The sequence below is a fragment of the Sciurus vulgaris genome (assembly GCF_902686455.1).
Source record: "Sciurus vulgaris genome assembly, chromosome: 14".
NCBI classification, from domain to species: domain Eukaryota; kingdom Metazoa; phylum Chordata; class Mammalia; order Rodentia; family Sciuridae; genus Sciurus; species Sciurus vulgaris.
This window is the reverse complement of record NC_136475.1, coordinates 56,065,980-56,092,962: the sequence shown is the minus strand read 5'-3', so window position 1 is coordinate 56,092,962 and position 26,983 is coordinate 56,065,980. Positions and strand designations below refer to the sequence as shown.

Sequence of the window (26,983 nt, the reverse complement as noted above, 5' to 3'; positions counted from 1 at the left end):
AGAATTTTGGAAAATTTTAGAGCAATATAGGATACATACATTGAATTTAACAATTTGTATTTTCAATTTCTAGTGCTATTTCAGATATATTAGAAACTTTTTTGAGCTATAACATTCTGCATTAGTTGCACCAATACTGTGAAAGTAATCTGTGTTCTCTTAAAATTTTACGTATATTCAAACATCCCCGTAGATCAAATATAATTATAAATTATCCTGTGCTCACAATATAATATGGAAATCATTTGACACAGTTTTGGTGTTCCAGTAATGTAGTCTGTTTTCTTAGTGATTTTAACAAAAAAAATCTTCACACAAATAGATTACAATTCATGATCTGCTGATGATTCATGTTGTGTACAGTGGGGAAGAGTGACTGATTTGTCCAGGTTATATAATTTTTCTCTTCACTTTTAAAACTACTATTCATGTTTCATAATAATGTTTTATAATTTTATAGATTAAATTCTGGAATTATCTCTGAGAATATTAAACTTTTATAAGATCTAACCCTTAGAAAATATACTTAGAGATTTCTAAGAGTGGAATTTAACAAATACCCAAAGTATTCACATTCCCTGTGAGATTTCCTGCCTCTGAGGGAAGCTCAACTACACTCTCAAAGTCACATTAATAAAAAAGGAATGTTAAAATTAGGATTGAATACATTTTATAGCAATAGTTTATGGCCTACCATGTGGATCTGATCAAGTCTTCGTAGGGAACATGTGTATGTGAGAAGAGAGAGACTTTCATGCTAATTAGACTGCTTTTAAAGCCCCTTAGAATGCAACTGGATTTAAAGAGAAAAAAACAAAAACATGGAACATTTTCAAGATGATTAAAGAGATGCAAAAAGAGCTGAAAAGATACCATTTAGAAATGACTTTCAACTGGATTAATGTGCACAATATAAATGAGACTGATTTTAAGATATCAGGCCTTCAGGGTAATGTCATCTTTATCAAGTATATTCTCATAAGCAATTAAAGTTATATGACAGAAAAAAAAATAAGCCAAATGCTGAGTATACACTTAGAAAAATATGATGTATGATCTCTTTGAAGTTTAAAAAAACAGAACAAACATTCAACATCAATATAATTCTGTCCATGAAAGAAACACAAATATGATGTTGAACCCTGCTACTGATCAATTTTGTGTTACCATGAAGACTTCTTTTTTGGAGACGAGAAGTCTTGATAACCTTAATGGCTATTTATAAATTTGGATGGGGAATTTGTTTCTCTACAGAAGAAAATTTCTTCTGTAGAAATGTTCATATTTTTACAGAATAACTATATTTTAAAATATGACAGCAAAATAAAATAAGCTAAATACTGTCTTCCAACATATAAATTTTAATTAACTGCTTATGTAAGAACTGTTAATGCTGTGAATATATAAAGTGATGTAATGAAGATAAAACCTTTCCTTTAACAATTCTTTTGCTACATCTAGTTCTTTTTTGTATGCTTATCCTTTAAAGATTTGGCTAGCAGCACATTCACTAATTTAAGTTCTTTAAAAATATTGAAATAACTCTACTAGACTCTACAGGAATATGTCTAACTTTTTAAAAAATCTTTGATGTAGAAAATTTGAATAAAATATTATAGTTTCCACAGACACAGAATATGACAAATATACTTACCAGTAATGACATCGAAGTGCTGTGGGCTTTCATTTCCATTGGCCAATGACTTATTTTTAATCTACACTTATGGATCTTACTTATAGTCAGTATTTTATTCTGGGTTCTGTTTATAAGTCAAAACATTTGAAAGAAAACAATGGCCTTGAAATGATACAATGCTAAACATTTCCAACAGAAATCATTTTGATCAAGAAAAAAAAAATGGAGAAAGGGTCATGCACTGTGTTTCGAAACTGCAAAGAAATGCTTTCTCTTTTAAAAAAAAAAAGAAGTAGCACTGTATCATTTTTCCATATAGAACACTGCAGTAAGCATCCTAAGGTTCATGTGGGATGCTGAAATCCATCAAAGGTTGGAGTGCAGACTGAGGGTGTTCCATATTCTCGGGGCTGACAGGCGTGAGAGTGTGTGTGTGTTCTATATGAAAAGCGATACACCACCCAGACACCAACCAACATTCAGAAGGAAGTTCAACTTACCGTTGACATTCGAGGCATACTCTATTAATACTAAGAAATAAAAGGCAAATGAGAGTTGGAAAATAAGGTAGAAAGCACCCACCTTCCACATTGTTGTCTTCTGAAAGCACATGACAAGGAGGAGAGAAAAGGAAAAACATTGATTAAGCAGCATGCAGACTGGACCTTGCCTTTGCATGTCTTCCTCATGCAAGGCACCAAACACATCATGCAAGTGCTCCATCACTACCATTCCAGGGGGAAAACAAAGTCACAGGGAAGTGGATTCCCTCCCACTGGCAGCATTTGCAGGTTGTGAGACAAAATTTCAGGATTACTGCCATGTCCTGAACAAAGGGTTTTTAAAAAAGCATTTGCCCAATATAAAGCACACATTACTGTTATTACATGTCACTGGTAGGGACATTCTAAGCAATTATTTTTAAAAGCTTTTTTATTTTTAAGCAATTCTAAGAGATCCTTGTTCTATATATTGATTTGGACCTGGATAGAAGAAAAAGTCCACTGGAAATAGCTGTGAAAGTTCACTTGAAGTTACTCCAGTTCTACAAAATATATTATCCATTGGCCACTGCTGCCTTTTATTATTTCTAATAACTCAACTGATTTCCTTAAAGCAATACAACACAAATGTATGCAACTAAAATGTACAAATTATTAGGTTTATTTATAGCATAGTCATTTTATTGCAAGTGATGGTAGTTTATTATAATTTATTAAAATACTGACTTTAAAGATGTTTAGCAAAAAAGTGGCTATTTCAAGGGAAGTTTATTTGGAAGCTGTTCATTAGGAAATATTTATCATGGGTTAATTACTCTGTAATTCTGTTTAGGATGAGAATATCAATGTAGTTAAGCTAATACAAAATTAGGCAGACTTTATCCTGTACTTCCATATATCTAATTTATATATTTTTGTATATGTAGTTGTTCATATTTCTATGTTTATACATGTGTGTATATTTACAAACACATATAAAAGCAGATTATGTGTGTGTTTCCTACACATAATTCATATATAAGTACCTGGGGTTTCAGCTTTTACTAGTTCCTCTGGGACAATTCAAGGGCTTTCTAAACCTCAGAAGTTGGTAGTTGTGCTAGACACGAAAAGAGAAGCTGTCTTAGGGGCGTAGGACAAGAGCAACATTTTAGTATCTATCAAAAATGTTTCAATAGTTAATTATAACCACATGGACATTCAAGTCTAATCATGATATTTTGTTTGATTAACTGTACTTTATGAAGTGGTCATTTGAGCAGGCATATTTCTAATAACAAAACAACAGTATGTATAGGAATTTGAGAGTAAAAACAAGTATAAATACATCATTTCCTTAGGCTTAATTAATACCTTTGTTAAAGGACACTTACTAATAAATTAAAAAATCATCAATTTTGTCTAAATTATAATGTCAGGAAACCAAAGTTTCAACACAGGCACACTATTTGACATAGTGTTAGTATATAATAAAAATTTGCTAACTAAATATGGGCATAATGTCTTTACACAATAATTAATTTGCCAGTTTACTTTGAAAGAAATAGTAAAAAAGGTGATTTGGATATTTGGTAATATTCACTTCTAGTTTGTTTTTGGTTTCCAGTCTATCAAATAAGGAATTAGACTAAAGTTCTTACTTTTCAATGGTAACTTTAACATGACATAAGCATAAATATTAACATTTTGTTTTATCACTTTAGATTGGAAATAATACAATTTCAATGTTTAAGATACACTTTAGTTTCTTATTAACTACCCTTTGAAATTATGTTTCCTCTTTACGATGATTTAAAGATGACTATTTAACATGTATAGTAAATTAATAAAATATGGGAATAAAATCTGGAAAGTCTGAGGAGCATGTAAGGCCAAGATAGTCTGTCTATTTCTATGACATCATTTTGTTTCTGTAAACAAAAGGTGAGCAATATGGTTGTGAGTAGCAGAATCACAGTAGGGGTTTGGGAAAGAGCTGCATAAACATCTAATAGAAGAAAAGTAAAAATTGAAAAACAAAATAAAACAGGTCCAGGCTCAACACCCATTTTTGAAATGTGATAAGTAGGATATTAGGAAAGAAGCTGTACTCATTAAGTCATGGTCATTGATTCAGTCCCGAAGACAGGTAACTAAAACACAGGCCCACAGGTGGTGCTATTGATCCTGCCCAGTCCACCAGCTTTCCTTGACTTATTCAGAAAAAGAGACTTAACTGATAGGACTTCCTACATGTAAATCCAAATCATGTCAGATGTGTGAACAGATCCTGACTTAGTCACGTTCAGAAAAATGGTCTGTCTGGGAAGATTCAGATTTTGTTTTTAATCAAAATGCTAGAGTAAAAAGAAGGATGATAAACTAACTTAAAAAAAAAAAAAAAAAAAAAGGAAGAAGAAATCTGGCTTGAAACTGACTTTCCTTGAGTTCCAATATATTTTCATATTCAGTTGTAGGATTAAAAAATTTCTTTCTTCATTTCATTCTATTCTATTCATTTTAGTGTCCATGTTCTGGCTTTGGATTTAAAAACTTGATAACCCCTGCACTATTTCAGAATTTGGACACCATCATAATTGGTGACAGCCTTAGTAGTATTTGCAGCCACTCCCCCAGGAATAATTCTTTCTCTCCTTCCTTCTAGTTTGTTTTTAGATTAAACAATGTATAACAAGTTAGAATAGTTCTTCTCATCATATCAACTTCTGCTTGTGTTTGTATATTGTTATGCAACCAAATGCTATTTTGGTTTTGAGCAGCAAGAGAGAGGCACTGAATTCTAGCATGCTGGGGGATGAGGGGAAAGCAATATATTTTGGTTTAATGTAAGTTAGAAAGCGATCTGTCTGGCCTTACCTGCATAAACTGCCAAGTTAGGAAAAATTCTCTTTATTTGCAGAGAACCCTGCCTTCTTAATTCTGCTCACCTAATCCTCAGTGAGCACATGATTGGTGGGTCTCTTAGTAATCAACTATACTATGACAACCATACCAACTATAGAGATCATACTCTTATTTTCTTTTTCTTGTAAAATTAATGAATCCAAAGCTTGTTGGGGGAAAAAATCTACTTTGAGTTTTATTTTTCTTTCATATAAAACATGCTTCCATCACAAAGATGGGTATTAGCCACCAGATTATCAGTCATGGTCTGTAGAATGGTTGTGTGCTGATATCAAGGGAAGCAGCACATGGGCACATGGTTAAATTGTTATCTTTAAATGACTGCACAACAGTATCTACATAACACTTTTTTCTCTGCACCCATCCCTCAGCCTATAAGAACACAAGACAGTGTTCTTGGCATATAATCTTAATTATATGCTTCTGGAAAAAGAGAAATGAATAAGAAAACAAATGCACTTGCTTCAATATAAAGAAAAAAAAATTAGAACTTAATAATACCAGTGATCAAATTAAAGTCTGAAATAAAATGTCATAAATAAATCTTTTCAGTATATTCAGTGTTTATGTTTAGCAATATGAAAGCCTTCATCTAAACACACAGAAGTGGTCAACTTGTGTGCTACAGTCAACATTCAAGAGCTGTTCTTCACCATTTGGGCATTCCTCCCTCACTTTCTTTACCCTCCTTCTTTTTCTTTACCCTCCTTCTTTTTGGCCTGTTGATTATGATAGGCTCCCCTCATTGTGACTCCCTGTCTCCTCCATCAGAACTGCCACCCTGGCAGGTGACTTGTCACCCAGATCCAAGCTCTCCAAGATGGGATACACAGCAGCAAAACTGGTGGTGGCAATAAATAAGATTTTTTTATCCTTTTCCATGTTTCAAACTTGCTAACTTCTATCATCTTTCTAGGCCCTCACATGACTTCTTAAGATGTTATCCCTCATTTGGGGGATTAAATGCCAGCGTAGCAGAATCTGGTTCCCATGGTGGTACAGGATGAAGCTTTGTTTTATTTGATTTTTCTTTTAGTGTTAGCAGTGAAAGCCTTTAAAAAAAAACCTCAATAGTCTGGGGATGCTTCAAGGACTGGGAAATGGAGGAAATCATTGAGACTGTGGATTTATGCTACAGTCAGCCAGAGGAAGAGAAACACTGGCCAGAAACAAGAGGAGGTTCAAACAGAAAATGAAGCATAAAGGTCCATTATGGAGACTTAAGGGAGGAAAGAAATAGCCCTGAGCAGAAATTTGGCTAGTTTCAAAAATGCTTTTTAATAGACGGCCTCAGTTCCTTGCTCCAAATCCACCTCAATGAGATTCCAAGGCACTCCCACCCAGCCTGTTTGGAGTCCCAGTCCTAGGGCCAGGGAGCCAACTGGAGCAGCAGGCTTACTTCTTCTTCGCTGCTCAGAAGGAGCAGGTATCTCTAAACCCACTGCAGCAGCAGAGATATCCCTGGAATCGCACTTGGAACTCTAGAAACATTTTCCCTAGGAATATATATATATATATATTTTTTTTTTACAAAAATACTTGTGGTATTTAATTCAAAGTGTTACATCTTGTTACTGATGATTCCCAAAAAGAAGGAAAAGAGGGAAACAGGGAGGCAAAAAAGAGAAAGAAAGGCTAGAGGGTGGGGTGTAGGGTGTTGATGGTTGGAGGAAGAAAGGAAGGAAGGTTATCTGGCTTAATTATCAGTTTTATAGTTTAATGAATCTGATGAAATTTAATTAGTATTAGTCAATATATTACAATATATATGGAATGACTCACGAACTATAATTCATATTTTCTTTTCATGATGGGCTCCTGCAATGATTTCTAAAATCTGTTTCACTTTTAAAGCTTCAGTTATTACCTCCAGCTAAACCTTGAGAGTTAACACTTCTATATTCATTTCAATAGTTGGACCTAAGCAAAGAATGTCTACATTTAACAGTGGCTGTAAAAATGGTGACAAGCTCAGTCTATGATGTGTGTGCTCATGCCACTCCGGTTTATTTTTTATCTCCTACTGAAAATGAATGCTTTCTGATATGGAATTGACAGATAACAATGAGCAGAGTGCTTGCCACATATTCTCCCACCCAAATTCAATCACTGCTACATAACTCTCCTAAGAAAGCTGGGTCAGGTAAGCAGTGCTAAGCAGTGCTTGCCTTTGCAAGAGCTTATAGTAAGCATATTTTAGAAAGTAGAACAGGAAAGTTCTGGGGTTGGTGTTGGGAGGTAAACTTAAATACATCCCTACCAACCTGCCCAACCTATCAAACTTCTAACAGTTATCTGGGTAGGCCAACACTCAGATGTGACTTTCCTTGTGATCAGATGAATGGTAGACATCCTCTGTGTTAGCAGCAGAGAATATTCTGCAGGGTGTCCTAGTTTCTCCATCATTAAGATGGAGAGTAACTAAATTCCCACTGAAGGAGACCAGTGATCCTTCATTTGAAAGAGGTGTCAAACATCCATTACATTTCCAGATTTTTTTTTTCACAAATCACTTTACTACAGAGTTTAAAAAAAAAAAAAAAAAAAAAAAAAAAAAAACCTCAAAACTTCTGAATTTATTTATGCTTAGGTTCTTAGGCCAGTGCAAAACACATTAATTTCTCTAACATATAGGAAAAGTATGTTGTGATGAAATTCAAAGGAACAGGCATAAAAATACGACTAAAGTATATAATAAAAAGAAGTCCTAAATTGAGTGCCTAACAGATTAAATTTACAAGTACTGTACAGGAAATAAAACTGTTTGTATAATATGATTGACCTGTCAATTATATATTCTTGTTTCTTAGGAAAAAAAATTTATTTAAAAATAAGAATATTTCATATAATCATTTTCAATTTAATAAGACTTTTGCATATATAACAAATAACTTGAAAAGAAAAATGCAATGACTGATGGGATTAAGAGTTTTTATTTAGTTTCTTATATTTAGTATGTAAAACTAACTCAAGATATTTGCATGTTTCGTAGTGTATAACTAATTTTTAGTTTTGTAGAAGTTACAGAAAAGAATTTTAAATGAAATAGGACCTTTTTGTTGTCATTGTTAAATAAATTAGACCAAGTTAAAAATTTCCAAGAATTCTCAGGTTTGATTAAAGTACTACTTTTTAAAAATATTTAATAATTTATTTCATCATAGGTCATTTACAGAGGAGGAAGACTAAATTCTAATAATTTAGAATTCTAAGACTAAAGAATTCTTCTGGTTCCAAGACTAAAATAAGTCACTTAGTGCAATGGCACCTGAGGTTGACCCAAATGAAATTAGTGTTTTCAGGTCAAAATATCAACAAATTTACACAGTGAAATCTTATATTTATAAGTTGGTAGTTTTTCTAGAAATTGCTGTTTTTCTACTTACTAAAAAATAATGTAGCAACATCAAGATAAGCTATAATTTTATTATATTCTTTAGAATCACTCCATGGAAAGAAGAAAACAATCAGAGTGAGTTTAATTTTATGAAATGTGATTGTTACAAAGAATTCAAGGAACTTCTTCCACATATTCAAAAGAGATGAGGATAAAACATAATGTATCAATACTGAAGTAATCTTGACATTTTCAATGTAGTCTCAAAAATATTATCACATTTAATCTTTGCATTATTTCATTAGTTAACTTAGAAAGGTTGAATTCCCAAATAGACAGTAGAAGATTCTCTGTGAGTTTACAAAATATGTTTCAAGGCTCCTAACCTGGGTTTCAATGGATTTCAAAGACTTCTAAAAATAAAAAAAAATGAATGTGATGGATTTGAATTCTATAAGGTAATGATGGAGTCTCAACTAAGTTGGATTATGTCCTGAACCTATTACCAAAATATCTGTTAGCATCAGTATTTTAAAGGCAACAGAATAAACGAGTCAGAAGACTGTAAGGAGTATGAATGATTTCATAGATCCAGTTGCCAGAAGGCAGAAAAGGTTTAGGGAAAAAACAAATTTTTTTAAATTTGCATGTATTTGTTGATTCTGTAGATTAAAAAAAGTTTTCCTTACTGAAAAAAAAAATAGTTTTCTGACATATTATTGGAAAGAATTATTTACACAGAAAAAAATCAAATCTAGAAAAGTTTTGTTGGACTTTAACAACAAATATGAGGCCCATGTTTATAAATGTGTTTACACATAAGCATTCTACACATAAGCACAGCTAAAAATAAAAGGGAGAATCTTTCCATAAATTCCTGTCTTTAAAAATTTAAGAAAATTGTTCATTTCCATAGCCCATACATTTTTTCTTCCCTTTTAAAATATCTGAAAGAAAAGACACTTTCATTTTTAGGTAAATATTTTCATAAGTGAGACAATAGATTATAAATCTGTCACATAAAGTGTATTCATCTTTTCATTTTTGTTGTGAAATGCAAATCTGGCAAAAATACTACTTTTATTCTATTTACATACTTGTTGAACAGTAAACCTCCTGGGATCAGAGCAGTTAACTCAGATTTTTTAAAAGTTGAGTCAATTCACAAGTAGGGGGGGAAAAGCCCTAAATACATTGTCCAGTTTTCTTTTTAAAATAAAGTGTTTCATATTACAAACTAAGAGGAAAATAATCTGTTCATAGGTGCAACCACTTCTGTATCTTTAAAGATATCATTTGTGTATACAGTTGTTTGATCTGATGACTAGAACTAACCATGTGAATACAAGCCCATATAGAGGACAGAGACATAAGCTTGAATAATCTATTCTTTATCTGTTGATTTACTGACCCATAAAATCAAATCACCACCAATGCCAGGTTTCAAGGTAGCCTTATAATTTCTTGTCTAATGCTTTCCTGAAATGGTCAGATACTGTTTAATAAAACATGCATAAATATAAGGAGAATTTTGATTTTATGATTTTACAAAGCATCTCCAAGTGTTGATTCCATCATTCAAGCAGTTCATTTTATTTTCTTTAAATGGCATAATAGGAAGAGGATATACTTAATTACCTCATGACATTTTGTACACTGCTTCCTATGATTACCAGAAAATCTGCATTCTTTGGACACAAAAAATTTCAAGCTGGAAATGTAATTTCCAAAATAATCTCATCAATTTATGACTCATTACATGTTTCTTAAAATTGTTTGGCAATACAAGGATACCATAACTACTTTAATTTACAAACTTCTTCCTAATGGTCAATCCCTCCACCCCCCCCCCCAAAAAAAAAAAATCCTCCTACCTAAACATCAACACAACCATATGTGCCATCTCTGACACAAACCTGTACATGTGGCACCCAACTGGTACCAAATTTCAGGAACAAATTCAAACTTTGCTTTTTTCTCCATAAAACTATTTTTCCTTCTACAAAAGTTAGCACAAGTAGACTAAGAAAGCTATTTATAATATATACTTTGAAAATATCAATAATACAACTACTACTTTATCCTACTGAAACTGTTAGTCTATTGATGATAGGCATTAAATAAATTACATAAACTTGTCTCTTACTTATTTAAAATGAAACAGTTTAGATTAGATGTGGTTATTGCATTTGTGCTATGTGGGGGACTGTTTAACAGTTCCATTTTAATTTATAAATAACAATAATTGACAGAAAACACTAGTAAAAATTTAACTGTATTCATTTTAACATACGTTTGACTAATTCAAACTCTGGACGATTGTTACCCCTTTCAACATAAATCCTTTACCTTAAATATAATAAATAATGACCAAATGTTGAATATATTTTGATTTTTAAGTAAATTCAATTTAGAAATACAAAACCTTCTTATTCATAATCCCCTCCTACCTTTTCCAGTGTTCTCCATTAGGTCATTCAATATTATTGTTTTCACCTTTAGTCTATGACAATATTTTAAAAGTAACAGTTTAATAACAGCAGTGGTTTTAGAGTTAGTAAAGAATACACTCTCTCTCACTACCTTTTACAACAATTCTCTTGCAGAATAAATCAAGGGCATCCCTTTCTATCAAATAGGCCTCATCTTGAGTATTACACCATCTGATGATAAACCAAGTAGCACATGAAGGAATTAATGTCTCCATAGAACTGAAACACAACAGAAACACAGAAGAATAAAAGGATAAAGGGAACAGCTCAAACCTCTAATTAACTAGGTAAAAGCCTGAAAGCTTGCAATAGGACTATTCCATGGAAACAAATACATCAAATAAAAGCTGTGAATGGGAAGAAGAGAGAAATAACCTAGGACATGAAAATATTAATTGAGGGATGGCAAAGGAATAAAAAGTGGCAAAACCAATAGGAGACAGAATAATGGATTTAAAAATTTCACATGGGGCTGGGGAGATAGCTCAGTAGATAGAGTGCTTGCCTTGTAAGCACAAGGCCCTGGGTTCGATCCCCAACACCAAAAAAAAAAAAAAAAAAAAAAAAAAAGTCACATGAAGAATAAGTAAGATATATAGTAACAGTTTTAAATAGACCTGTCAAGTCTATGTTCAGATTTTAAAGAACATAGTCCTGTTCCTAAAATTAAATGCTCTTTCCTGGTTACAGAAGACTGCCCCTTTTCATAAGTTAGTGACATCAAATCTCCATTGTTATATAGTAACAGAAATGAGACAATATCACAATATATATTAAAATATATGAATAATCTCAATTACCTACAGAATAACATTTAATCCAGATGTTCCAAGCACATGAGCTGTTGTTTGATAAATAAAATATGAATTAAGAAGCACAGATTGATGGGGCTGGGAATATAGCTCAGTTGGTAGAATGCTTGCCTTGTATGCATAAGGCCCTGGGATCAGTCCCCAGCACCACAAAACAAAACAAAACAAAACAAAAACACAAAACAGAAGAAGACAAAGCACAGGTGATCCCCAAAGAATACTGAGGTCATCTAACTTTAGCCCAGTCTCTGGTTTTATGTTAAAATGGCTAGAAAAAGAATCAAACAATATAATCAGATATTTATCTTTGTTCCACAGAGAAAATATAGGTGGGAAAACCAAAGTCAGTATATATTAACTCAGCATTATTTTAGATCTTAAACTACTAAGGAAAGCTCATCTGTACATAAAACAACATTACATACAACTTCATAAATTTCTCTTATTATTATAGTATATGGATTGGCTGATAACTGCTAATAAAGAGCTCATGGCACTACCAAGTTGGGTATCTCATAATTGGATGAATAAATTTTGTTCAAAATGCACTCAACCCATGGAGAATACACACAGGAAAATTTTTTTTTTTCAAAAAATCACTTTTTTAAAAATGCTGAAAAAAAACACTTCATTTTTTAAAAAATTAAGTCTTCTCTCAGAACTGTGTGAAACTACTCTAGACTGAGTTTGACTGAAATAATAAATTTTATCATTTTAAGTGGGCCTAGTATAATAAAATAAATTGAAGTTTGTAAATACATATGAAAATATTATTACAGTGAGAAGAAAAAATTGAATGAATTATGGTCAAAAAAACACTAAATCTCTAAGAAAATAAAATTCTTGCAGAGCTGATGCAAGAGTCTATTAATGATAGTTTAATACTTTATCTCATTATACTTGCAGAGGAACTTGAAAGGGGCAAAAGGAACCTGGACTTATGTGATTGCCAGCATTCTCCACAACAGTTCAAAGAATCGGGTACATTTTATAAACATTTAAAGATTTTCCTATTTGCTAAACGTTTAACTTGTCCATACAGTCACTTCTACATACTGCAAGGAATGTAGAGCCACTTGCTCATAATGACTGATTCCAAGGCATTTTAGGTACAGACCACACCAATTTAATGGTGTTAGCCACGATATTATTGTAATCAATGCTTGCTCATTCAAATTGCAGGAGCTTAAGAGCATGTACCTTAGTTATTCCTCTTTGGTTCAGCTTCTAATACACTGTGTATATGTAGGAGTTGCCCAATAATTGTGTTTTTATAAGTGATTAATTTCCTATCTTAATTTTTTGTTTGGCTTCTGTGAAACCAGAAGGAGGATGAGAATGAGAATACTTCATAGGTGGGATTTCCTTGCCACAATAATTCTTGTTATATTCTCGGGTCAGAAATAAGGAACTCTCACTATCAGACACATAATTTGGGGCAAACACAAATTTACCACATGGTAAATAGTAAATATGAGGGACTAATTGAAAAATGATTGACCAACTGGTAAAATCAGGTCTTCTGATTCCAAATTTGAATGCTCTTTCCTCTTTATTTTGTAAGTTTAGCAGATTTCTAATTAAAGCATGTGTGCCTTAAAGTCTTATCAGAATATTTGCACGGAGCAAATTATTACAAATTAAAAGAGAAAAGTTTAAATTAAGGTAACTCCATTAAATTCACGACTTATCATGAAGCTTCCTTTAAAATCATTTTCTGTGAAATGCCAACAATGTTTCCTGAAAGTAATTCTTTCATTTCATGATACATTTAGTAAAAGATCAACAAAAACAATTATTTTTAGCAAATTAAATTATTTTAATGAAGGTAGATTCAAAATTATTTTGCATAATTTTATTCTTAATTATAATGAGATGTGTGTTGGATGGAATGCATATCTTTATCATAATTAGGTTAGTGACATTTTATGATGATCTCAAAAGTTTTAGTTTTTCTACCAATTTGCCTTGATAAGGCTCAAAAAATCTGAAATGAATTTAAAATGGCATTCTTTGTATTTTGGTCTACATAGTTAATCTTAGGTTTTACTTACATTGGTCACCATGGTACTTGATATGTACATAGTGGACTTAAATGTCCCACACAATTAAAACAATTCAAAACAAGCATATCATTTATGTATAAGAAAAATATGTAATTTAAAGTTTTCTTTAGTCACTTTAAAATTCTCCTTTCAGTGATGCTAATCTGGTAAATATGACAAACACCTTTTGGTTCCAGTGGGGATATATATTAATTAGAACTATTTCATAGTTAATTTGGACACAGAAACAATTGAATCATCCATTGTATAGAACTATACAGCTATCGGTTACAATTTTAAGTGACTTTCCTAGTAAGGCATTACTAAATGAGTCCTGCTTTGAATACATGCTGATGAAATGGGGTTATTTCTTATTTATTTTTTAATCCTACCTATGACTGCATTTTTCTTTTTAAAACCAATAAATTTTTAAAGTGCCATGATATTTAGAAAGTTAAAGTTTTAGAATTTTAAAACCGAAGTGAAAATTATCATCTTGTACTGATAAGAAAATTAAAGCCCCAAATGCACATAATACAATATCACTCTGGTTAAATGACTTCTGGGTCACAACTGTGAAAATAACTCCAAAAGGAATAGTAATTAAAAATAACCAAATTACTTAGAGAACAGACCAGATAAATCAGATTAAACTATGGCTAGCAATCCAAACTTGGTTAAAAGTTTTGTTTTCTCTTCACATACATTTTAGATGATAAACAGGAATTCTTTCTTGTCAGCAGACTGAAAGGTAAGGGAATAAGTAATCAGAATCAACCAACTCACCCCAAAGAACTTCTGAAACCACATATAATAGAATTTGCAAGTTCAAAAAATTAGCAAATTAAAATTTTGCATATCTCAAATAGAGACAGGGTCTATATATAATCTCATTTTACAAATGAAAAAACAATAGCCCAGAGTGATTAAGCTACTAAGACATGAGTGCCACTAGAAATCATACATACTTTGTAAGAACAATAATATGTTTCTTTGAAGATCAGTGCTATCCAATAGAATAATCTGTCATGATGGAAATGATCCCTCAAATCAAGGAACCAATTATGACCCTAAACCAAGCCTAACCTTCTCATTGTAGCTGTTTGCATCTAGAACTTTATCCTAGGAAATATTCTGCAGGCCTCTCAATGATCTGAATTAGAAGGAATCATCCCAGTAAGAATTTCTGTTTGTGGAACAGCTTTGGTAAAATAAAAGATGGTTCATGACCTGGCCCAGGTTGTCTTCCACACAAATGACAAATGTAATGTGAAAAAAACTCTCAGAAAATAATATATGCTACAGAGGCACTCAGAACATGTGAGTAAAGAGGAAATAATTTCCTGGAGGTACAATTTCTAATTCTTCCACACAACTCCTTAGGACAATTCCTTTGTGGAAGGCTTTGGGCAGTTGATTTCTGACAAATGATGGAATGGACTGGAGAGGAGAAATGAAGAGCCACCTCTTCATCTCTGATAAAATCAAAATTGGCTCCAGCCTTCAAAATATGCAGGTTTTTGTTGCTGTTGTTGTTGTTTGTTTTTGTTTAGAGAGAAATAAAGAGGAAATTGTAGATCTTATTTCAGCATCGATTTTTTACTTAGCTAAAATAGAAAACAGAATAATCTGATGTGATACAACCAAGAATGTGTATTTAGTCTGCCAGTTGTTATGCACAACTAAAAGCACATTTAGGGGAAAAAAGAAACACAAGAAAAGCCAATCCATTATAGATACTGGTTATAGAAATCAGGGAGAAGGAGTTATAGTTTTCCTATGTGAGGAAGTCAAAGCTATGCCTAGAGATTCAGAGTCCCAATTGGACTCCTGCACACACTACATTCTAATGTGACAATAGACAGGTCATTTCACACTGTGAGACTCAGAGTGCCCATCTCTAAAGTAGAGAAAATGAAACTTATTTCCTAAGATTATTGTAAATTAGTGCAAATCATAAAAATTATGGATAACATTCAATCATTTCCCTATTTCTAAGAACTCATTTTCTGTGAGCAAATAGGGAAAAAATACTTAACTGAAAATGAATTTTAATCTTGACATATTTAAAATTTTTCTTATCCTATATAGTGCTTCTATCTGGCAAAAGTAAATTGTATACTGAGTAACGGCAAGAATTTGAATGCCAACTGATTTCCAAAATGGTTCAGTATAATTAGGAAATTCATGAGTCAAATTCCTGTTTATGCCTATACTGTAAAGGCTAATCATTTGTTTGTTTTCTATAAGAAGGACTTGATTAAAGCCTCTAGCAGCAATGATTAGATAACCCTTGCCTGAAGGATGGAGACTCAGAAAGTACTGTGGTGCTAAAACCCATAATTAACGCATAGGGATGCGTATAAATTAACAGATGAGTGCCACTTATGCTCATAGAACAAATACAGGCTTCTTTTTGAGGGAATTATGTCAGTGTTTTCTGTTGCCTTTTACATATTATATATGCAGTGTGATGTAAACAGCATTCTAACACCTATATATAGTCTTTAGTGCAGGTCATGATCTAGATGAGGATTTGGAAACTTTTCTACAAAGGACCAGGTAGTAAAGCTTTTAATGTTTACAGGCCATATCATCTCTGTCTGTAACTATTCAACTCTGTTATTGTAGTCTGAAAGCAATCATAAGCAATATGTGAACTTTATTTAAAAGTTACAAGCAGTGAGCCAGATGTGGTCTACAGGTTGAAGTTTGCCTAACCCTCAGTCACAGTTTGCTACCCTTGACCTAAATCCTAATTCGTAGGTGTGCAACATACAGTATTAGAAAAACTAACATTAATAGATAAGATAAGTGCAACGGAGTACAAACTTAATGTGAACACTCAACAAGTTTATAAACCTCCTAAAATTATTCTGCTTCCTCCCACATTAATTAGAAGAATCATGATAGATGAACTTTTCCACATGAATTTGTTTAAGAATCAAGTGGCTGAAAAGTCACAAGGCATTTGAGAAGAAAAAAGGCATAAATGCATTTAAGAAGTATTATTATTTTGGTTATAAAAATATTATTATTATTGTTAAACTATTTTCTTCATCTATGTTTTTAAACTCCTATAAGTCACATCTACTTTGACATAACCTCAGAGGCTACAAACCACATGAAACTTACTCTGATCTGGTGTAGTAATTCTAGAGTTTGGACAAACCACTTCAACTTGGGAACCTATAGGGCTGCCATCTTATGGCATCACTTCCTAAAGTCAGCCCCAAGGCACATTAATCATAAGAGATGTTTGTCAAGGAGTCCCTGACCACAAGTTTGGACACTGCATAGGACACTAGAAGCATTAGTTCACACTGTAAGCATCTGTACTAAAGGAATATTTGTCAAGGAGTTCTCAATAAATACATTTCGAACACTTATACCCTCTTTTACTGATTCACAGTGCGCAGATACAAACTGAAGGTGCCAAGGCAAGTTGAAATAAATAAACCGTATACTTTTGTATACTTTTGTTCATCCCAGTAATTCTCAAATTTATTTCTAGAGAGATTCAGTATTATGTACATAAGGCCTATTAGCATAATTTCCCAGAAAACACATCAGAAAAAGCTGTCATATAGATTATAATGAACTATCACACTTCTTCACTCTGGGTGTGGGGAAGCAGCCCTACTAAACTCATATTTAACAGTATATGTACGAGCAGAGACACTCATTTAACTGTTAACTTACAGTCTACCTGTGTTCCATTATGTTGGAATTTTTACTTACAAATAATTAGATGAAAGTCAACCAAATCTGCAAAATGGTTTACAGTAGTTTGAAAACTATACTGGCTTCAATCAATATAATTTTAGAAGGGAGTTGTAAAATATATCCCAAACATTGAATGCTATGATTTGAACTTTGAAAAATGACAAGAAGCATATCCACTACAGATACTATCAAGTGGTCAAGACTTAAATAACTTTGTGCTGAAAGCACAGAAATCCATTAAAATTCAAATAATTCTTACTTTTGCTGAATATGGCTTAAACTGTCCAGCAAGAAAAAAGATTGAGAGAACTGCATAGTTCATCACTTTCCTATACATATGGCTTCCTACTGTTGGCATTTTCACATACTTTTTAATCAAAACAGGCAGTCCTGGCCTTCTGGCCAACCTTTACCAGGCAGTGATTATCAGAATGACAATGTGTCTTTACCTTCCCAATTCGGTGCTTTTATGTGCAACTAGAAATTTCTTCTACAACAAAACCAAATATTTTTATCTATTGGTGAATTTAAGTACCAGAAGTTGAGTATCCAAATACTGACCTCTAGAATGAAACACATCAATTAACCAAATCAGCTTTATCTAGAGAAAAGAAACAAGACATCCTTTACTAATGTCTAGTAGTCTAACATAATCCCTGATATATAGTGGGCAGTCAATACATTTTTGGTGAATAAACAAATAAATGAATCAAACACTTGTCAACTCTTCTAGTTTGAATATACAAATACTATTAATTTTAAATTACTTTTACGAACTAATTTAAAATATAATCTTAACATGAATATCTAATCATTCAAAATAACTAGAACAAAGTGACAATCTCTTATTACAATTACTCATTTCAATATCATAACCACTCTTTGCTTATGTCCAGTAATAGAGGACTAAAACACTTTAAGCCAGGCAAGATACTATAAATCCTTTGTGATTCACAAATACTAAGCAGAATAAACTTTTAATGACAGTATTTATATTGTGGAGTCTTAGTACTGTGAAGCATTAAAAATCATCAATACAAATCCAACATCATAAAATTCTCTTGCAAAGAAAGGGAACACTCCTCCATCAAATGCTGAGGAAAAAGTACATATCAAAATAGAACCACTGATAAAAATCTGAAGAACCACACCCCAGTTCTAGTGAAACTTATATGTATAATATCTACTTCTAAAATGTTTCTCACATGAGTTTAAAAAGTAAAATTTAAAAAAGAACTTGTGTTCTGAGTATCATTTTGACAAGTCTGTACAATCTACAAGGTATTGATTTCATTTATTCAGATAGACAACATGATTTCTACCATATGCCTTTGTGATTTATGGAACATTCACTTATCTTAAAAAGTTTAAAAGTCCTTTCCATGTAACTCTAGCAAATTATTCATTTTACTTTAAAATGTATTAATGTTTCCTAAAACACTTTCCAAAACATGCTTATAATACATGTGGTGCACATACCGAATTCTCCTTCAGTGAGAATATAAAAACCACTTGTCTCAAAGCATATTTAAAAGATTTCCTTAGAAGTTTCCTTTTTCCTTTTGAATATGCTTCTTTTTTAATTTTTTAATTATTTTTTATTTTTACAGATGCATTTTGATTCATTGTACATAAATGGCATATAACTTCATTTTTGTGGTTGTACATGATGTAGACTCACACCATTTGTGTAATCATACATGTACATAGGGTAATGATGTCTGTCTCTTAACCTTTTTGTACTGAAAACTGTTTTGTCATTATACAGCTATTATCTATTATGAAAAAAATTAACAAATCTCCCATGGCAATTTAAAGAGATCTGAAATTTCATAAAACTAAATCAGATATTATTTCTAAGTATTTTTATGCACTAATTACTATTAACTTTTAACTATCCTTTGTAAGCAAAATAGTGAGATAACAATTTTTAAAAACTTTGATCAAGTTGTACAGGGAAAACAATTACAATATAAACTACTTCAAAATATAAAACTTTTTTTTTAATTGCTGGAATAAAACCTAATAGATGTGTAAGAATTCCATGCAATTGTTTTTAATACAACATCAGGAAATTAAACAATGTGACTCAAAACTACAAATATTAATGGACAGATGAATATTTGGCAGATGTGTTGCTCCTCTGCAGTTCAGTGATTTACTGGAGTCTGTCTTGCTGGATTTATTGGATTTACTGCAATGTGTCTTGTTGCTTTAGAATTCTGAGGATTGAGGAATAATCTGGTACACAATGCCTATTTAATTTAGAGTATGCTTTTAAGGTAATAATAAATAACAATTAGTTATTTTTTTGAACCTCAGAGCAGCCACACATTAGACAATCTCTCTTTCAGGCAGTGGCTAGTTGAGCTCAGTTACTTTTAGTGTATCCTTCATAGGATGCCAAACTGCATTGTGGATGATTTTTACTCTATTTTTATAAGAATCAGTAGATAATGTACAATTAGGGATTATAAAAAAAGACACACTTTCCCCCTGGAGAGTTCCCAGAACACTGACAGTCTCTTGAGTAGGCACTTCCATGAATTCAACATGGTGTGTCCAAACCATTTTAAAACTGCTATTGAAGAGCATTCTTGTCTCACTACAGGAGACAAAACAAGTAAGGGGGGGTGGGAATGCTAGAGGTGTTCTACACATCCAAGGGAATAAATACACTTAATTATTCCAGAACTTATAAGTAGATTTGCATTCAGTACTGTGCTGGCAGAAGTTGAGTGAGAGCAACCTGCAAACATGTAACTATTATCACTGTATTATCCAGTTCATTTAAGTTGTAAATAAATGAATTTTAGTACATGTTTCTATTTCCAAAATAGCACCTGGGGTTTAAATGAAAAAAGAAAAAAAAAATCAATATATTCAGGCACAGAGTACTGCACTGAAGTAAAGATTTAATTAAATAAACAGGATGAAAGTGTGTTTGGTTTCAAATGTGTCTAATTTAGTCACTTACCTTTCATATCAATTCTGATGTTTCCAAGAAGCAGAAAATGACATCAAGATACAGATTGGGCTGCATAGTTTATACATACTCATACTGAAACACACTCTTCAAAAAATCGTTATTAACATAATTGACAAAGTCATTCTGAGGAATATAAAGTACAGAGGAGGCCACAGTTGACTTGACAATTCCACTTTCTCTCCAGAGTGATTAAATCACTCTCACTTTCCCTTCCTCCTGGTGCAATCCAAACATCCTACAATGTTTCCTCCTGGAAACAGGTTTCCAAGCAGGATGCATGGTATTGGTCCCTTTCTAAATGGGCCTTCATTCTCTTAAGAGCTTCTCACTGTTTCTGCAAGGAAAGAATCTTCTGACACACTGGAAAAATTGGGAACTCAAAATAACTACTTCCCTCCAGAGCTTTTAAATGCACAGCCAGCTCTAGCTATGCGCTAACGTTTGCTAACCTTGCATTTCACAAGTCAGATATTCCCAGAGACGAGTGGTTCTATTTCCACAAATGGCTTTTCCTGATATTGTTTATGTATGTTTCACCTCTTTCTTCTCAGAGTACATATTTTTTGAGAAAAACACAATTCAATTGGAATTTGCATGATCCTCTGGGTATCTTGTTAACTTACATAAATATGAAGGCAGAGGAGATTACTTAAAATGAAGATGTGCATACAAATGTAGTTACTTAAAGGCTAAGCAGAATAGCAATACTGGAACCATCTCCCAGCCTAAAGTTTGGAGCAATATACAAATGCCCCCAACATTTTATCCACTTCTTATTTCTTTTTCTCAAAGTGGTAAGATAAAGTGGCTATATAACATTTTCTTTCCTGGAGTCTACAAATCTAAACCTGTGTCAGGGAATTAACTTCATTAATGTTTCAAACAGAAAAGCTATACAGAAGGGAAAGTGGAAATGTATGGGCTTTTAGACAGCAAGACAAAATTAAAAGATAAAATTTATAAGCATGTCAAATTAAGTACCTGGTTCTCATCAGTTTCTCAGAATATTCACTTGACAGCACAGGCTGGCTTGCACTGGAAAAATACACTAACTCAGTGAATTCGAGTTAACCTCCTGAATTTTTTCTCTTAAAGAGGAAAAGAAAGCAGAGTCTGAAAAGGAAATATTAACAATTAATTGAAGACCTCGTGTGTGTGTGTGTGTGTGTGTGTGTGTGTGTGTGTGTGTGTGTGAGTGAGAGAGAGAGAGAGAGAGAGAATGCATACATGTGTGAGTACAGACATTATTTTGGGACAGATAATTATTTCTTGTGGGGACTATTGTGTGCATTTTAGGATACCCTGGCATGCAGCCACTAAAATCCTGTAATACCCCACACCCAAAGTACCCTCCCATTCTAAACTATGAGGCAATGACTTTTGGTAACAATAAACACTGCCATCAGTTGTAAACATGTTAAAGACTAGAACCAGTGACTAACTTTAGATAAAGGATGTCATTTAATAACTGAAGATACAAAACCTTTAATTCTAATTATCATTTGCATTTCACAGAAGATGGAGATTTTAAATAACCCAAGAGTTCTGGTTTGTAATAGGTAGTTAGTGAAATTATGTAAAAGCTACTTGGAAACACAACTAATATAACAAAACACATGGTAGAGGCCTGACATTTAATTAGACAGGGTCTCAGCTCAAACCTCAGTCAAAAAATATGAGGTCTCCGTCTGTCAGTAATAACTAATTTATTACATTTTATTAAATTGCTCGGCAGCAGTTTGAGACAAAGAGTGGGGAAAGATAGGTTCAAAGTTCAGAATATTTCCTGGTAGATGTTTTCTTGAAGAAAACACGAAGGCTGAGGAAGGATGGGATGAAAGGAGATTGACTGAAGACAACCAGTGCCATTTGTAGTGAGTTGAAATATGAGAGGAGTAACGTGTACCTCAAACGAAGGCAGGACAGTAATAAATTTTGTTTACACCTGATTTACTTATAATAATAGTTCTCAAAGGAGCAGAGCCAGTACCATCTCAGATACATAAATCCTGTCAATTTGTCCACAGTATGCATCCTCGTGGGTTCCACAAGGGTAGGGGGCTGTGTTGACATATGGTGGATTTTGAAGATATGATACAATGCCAAGGAAAGTCCAGTATGCTCCATGTAACATTCAAATGTCCCAATGCATACCCATCTAGATGAATAATTTGTTTACACGTATATGAGCCTGGAATCTAACGTGAAGTAAATGAACACCAAGTACTTTTTGCACATTTTTATGATTCATGAATGTTTTGCAGAATGCAACCACTATGAAAATCTAGGGAAATTCAAAGTGTATATGATTTGGAAATTTACCAGGAGTTTTCCACCATTTCAAAAAAAAAAAAAAAAAGTACCATTTCTCACAATATAAGTGACCAATATAAACCACCTCTATCAGTGTGCAAATGTGACTTCATATTCACAGTGCTTCTACATTTAGGCCCTAGCAGCTGACTACCTCTTTCCCATATGCCTGAACAGTCACATATTGTGATACAAAGAATTTTGGAAAAATAGCTTTCCTTATATTTCTTTTATATTACCTTGTAGAATTATGCTGATTTTAAAGTTACTTTACATAAACTATACTATTTTTCTTATATAAATACATTATTTTATCTACAAATGGAATTTTTAGGATAGTAATACGGAGACTTTATGAATATATTTTAATGTATTTAATCTGGCAAAATTTGTATTTTTCTCACAACGACAAATAACAAACTCAATTAGATATTCAGGGTATGTAGCACTGAACCAGATGAAGGGATCCAACAATGTAAAACTCCTTAATATGAGCTGTTTTAGTAATTGGAAATCAGAAGAAAGAATGTTCTTTGTCTGTCAGGGCCACCTCTTTTCTCCACATTTTTATTAAGTATCTGTTACATGCTAGGCAATTATAGGTGTTGGTGATGCAGAAGTAAACAAGTCAGACAGAACTATGTTTTCATGGATTTCTCATTTTAAAAGTAAGAATTGGAGAACAAATTTAAAATAAACTATAAAAGTAACATGCATCTGAGACAGGTACAGAGCATATTTCAAAGTGTCCCTTGTGAAATAATAGACCAACATCCAATTTGATCTCAAATCTCTTCTTCAGTGTTGATCCTGCTTTTTCTACTTTGAATGGCATTTTGCCTTTCCCCATCTAGACCTGATCACAGTGAGCTTCAACTTCATTTCCCAATTTACATACTCTACCATCTTCATTATTTTTATGGGAAAATTGACCCTGCAGTGAGACACTAAGCTGCCAGTGGGGAACCATGTCTCATGTTTCTTTATGCTCCATCATGTGCCCAGAGCATAACCCGGGAGGTGATCCTTAATTACGAATGTCAATGGAGAAGAAAACACTAAGGGAGATGAGAACTGTCACCCCAGGAGGAAAAGGGTAGGCAAATGGGAGATTTAAGAAGCAGACTCTGACTTTCCCTGAATGATTCATTTCCAATTCCTGATGGGAGCATGGTATGTTTGGTCATATTAAGAACATCAGATCAATTGAACAGAGTTCACATGCGAACTCAGCCATTCATTATTGTAACCTTAGGCAAATCCTCAATGTTTCTGAGTCTTAGTTTCCCAACAGAAAGTGATGAAAACCCTATGAGGCTCTTACAACATAATGTTCCAGAAGCACTTGGCAAATCCTCTGGAGTAGAGTCATAGGTCAAAGCACGACTCATTTCCATTTCTCCGATTTCGGAGTTGTGCTTTCATAGCAGGAAGTTAGGGGGTCTAAGTTTTGTAAATGTGCTTGGGTCACATCTACTACATAATATGGCACGCAGACTATCTAAAAATTGAAAAAAGAACAAAAATGCATGCTACAATAAGAACCAGGAGTCTCACAATGGTACTATACTCAACTGACAAATTTGAGTCATACCTATCGTCATTAAATTGTGTGCTGTGTGTAACCAAAGAGAAATCCTCTGGAAACAAAAATGCAAACATTATTCCATTATGAAAACATTTAATTGCTGGATTAGTGTTCTCTAAGTATTCAGGGTAGAAACTCCTTAGCCTATACTACCTTACATACATGCAGCAAATGCCATTTCAAATACTTTAGGACTCAGAGTCCTAAAGTATTCATTGTAATCAAATTAATAACTTCTTCCTTGTCCTGAGGAGAAATACATACCATCTGTAGAAATCACATACCTCCAAATCCCACTCCTTATTCTCATTATATCACAATCACATTGGGATTTTTTAAAATACAAATGAAAGTCAAAAGTCACAGTAAAATTATTGCTTATATCCAATTTGAATAGGATTATTTTGAAGTTACTCAGTAAGTTCTTTGGACCCACTCAATTCTCTCGCCATCTTATAGTCCTCCATCTTGTGGAGACATCAGTCCCCAAGCTTTCTACTTATTGCTGTTGACAGTGAGTTTGCTGCAGAGCTTGCACTGCTGCCCACACAGAATCTGACCCAGGGCTGGTTCAGCAGCTTATGGAGCAGAACAGGAACATTAGGAATTAGGGCACAGACAGAGTCAACTGAGTAGAGTAAGTAGCTGAAAAAGTTCCAGTAGTACTGGTAAATCAACCTGCAGTGGTGGGCAGGTGATCAAGGGAGAGCAGAGGTACACAGTGGGCAAACTTCCAGAAAGCAGGCAGAAAATCAGCAGTAATAACCATGGGCAAAGTGGGTTTGGTCACAAGGTCAGATTCAAAGCTTAATTTCAGTTCTTCATAATCTGGGAATTGAGGCAAATAGGGAGTTTCTATACGTTAAGTACTAAGTAGGAGCTTGTTCACAGAGAAAGGCCCTTAGTGAATAAAACCAGGATTCACTGTCGGAATGGAAATATCAAAATAAAGAACGTGATGGTGCCACCTGATTGGGTTAGGATGCAGCATATCCCCAGGACCTGGGGGACCTGATGGGCAATAGTTCCAGTGATAAACATACAGTCATGAAGACTGACTGAACTCCCACTTATGTGGGGTGCTCAGGTAGGGAAAGGATCAGAAGCCTGGATGCATTGATTTCATTCTCATTCATATGCCTTCCCCACTACACACACACATGCTGACAAGGTAAGGAAAACAGCATTTTAATCCAGAGCTGGCCTGGGTCACTACTTATACAATAAAAATACACAGATATAAAGTGAAGGCTGCACATAATTATATACTAGTGATGTTGAATCATAGTTCACAGAACTGTTAGTAAATACAAACCAGGAGAGGCAAGGTTTGGACCTGTCTGCCACTAGCAGTGTGCAGTCATAGCTCTTCAATGGAGTTCAAAGAGTAATTATAGAGAAGTGTGTTAAGCTCCATAAGTAGTGGTTAAACAGCATTTAATGAGGTAATCTATTTAGCTATCATTTTCCTTCCTTTAAGAGGAAAAAATTTAAGTAGGCTTTTTAAAAATATGATATTGCAAATATCTTAGTTTAAAAGTAATTTTAAACCATGTATGAAAGCTTCTCAAGTGTTCCTTCAAGCTATGTCAGAGGATCATAACTATAACTGTCAGAGGTACAACAGTGTCACTTCTACACAACAGGAAACAGCTGAGAGGTTAAGCAACTGGTTTATAGCCAAAGAACTAGATGATATTAGCCAAGTTGGAATTTGAGTGCACTAAAAGGATGTAGCAGTGCTACTCTTTCACATCTCCCAAGAACATTTTTATATAAAATTTTATACTTCATCTTCATTCAGTGCTTAGCACAGAATACAGCAAATAGAAATTGATAATTATGTGGTGGATGAATGACTGAATAAATTAATGAATAAGTTCCGTAGCCTCTCCAACCAGTTCTATAGCAGCAGACTGAAAAGTAGGGCCAAAGATTTCCCAAAGACCTAATAGGCAAGAACTGGGTTAGTAAAATACATGAAGTGTATTTGTGGAGAGTGTTACAGTGTCTGTCTCTGCCCTTGAAACTTAGGTTCTTTTCAGATATTACAAGAGAAAATGTCCAGTTTTATAGAATTCAGAGCTTATGTAGATTACCAGTAACTTGTTTATTAATGTGACGAGCTTAAAACAAATAAAATTTTAAAACCAAGATCTGACATTTACAGTGGTTGGTGTTCCATTTACTGACCCATATGCTTTACTCATCTCATCGCATCTCAACATAAACTCTGCAGAAGTAGAATCATCGGCCCATATTTACACATGCAGGACGAAAGGTCAGAGAATGAATCACCAGGACCCTTTCCCAATCCAATTAGCAAAGGCAGGCTGCCTCCTGTGTCCACAATTTTACCCCAATACCACACTATGCCTTAATCTGAACTGAGAAGGATGCTATGAAAGATGGGATTGGGAGTATGTGGAGTAAAAGGAACTAGTTAAAACATCATCTATACCTGGAATACCAGGGTCGTTTTACTGTGGTTTCTTTTGGCAACTCCTCTTTTTATCTCTGCCCTTGTGTAAATCCCTACTGCATCATCAAAATTGAGAACTCAGTCGGAGAATCTGTTGATCAAGATGATGAACACAGGCATCAAGATAAGCGTGGTTTCAGATTTTGGTTCTGACAC

The 26,983-nt window shown here is 33.5% G+C and overlaps 1 protein-coding gene across 31 annotated transcripts in view; it reads right to left on the bottom strand.

The window, feature by feature from the left end:
• The window catches only part of NRXN1 (neurexin 1), a 1,087,847-nt gene that overhangs the window by 985,868 nt on the left and 74,996 nt on the right, over positions 1–26,983 (bottom strand). For 19 of the 31 annotated variants that reach the window (XM_079110028.1, XM_079110056.1, XM_079110037.1 and 16 more), the window contains one exon: positions 2,219–2,236. The exons of 11 other annotated variants lie outside the window; for them this stretch is intronic. In XM_079110028.1, coding sequence (XP_078966154.1) covers positions 2,219–2,236 — 18 coding nt within the window. The remainder of the gene's footprint in view (positions 1–2,218; positions 2,237–26,983) is intronic. One more of the 31 variants, XM_079110059.1, reaches the window with a different exon arrangement.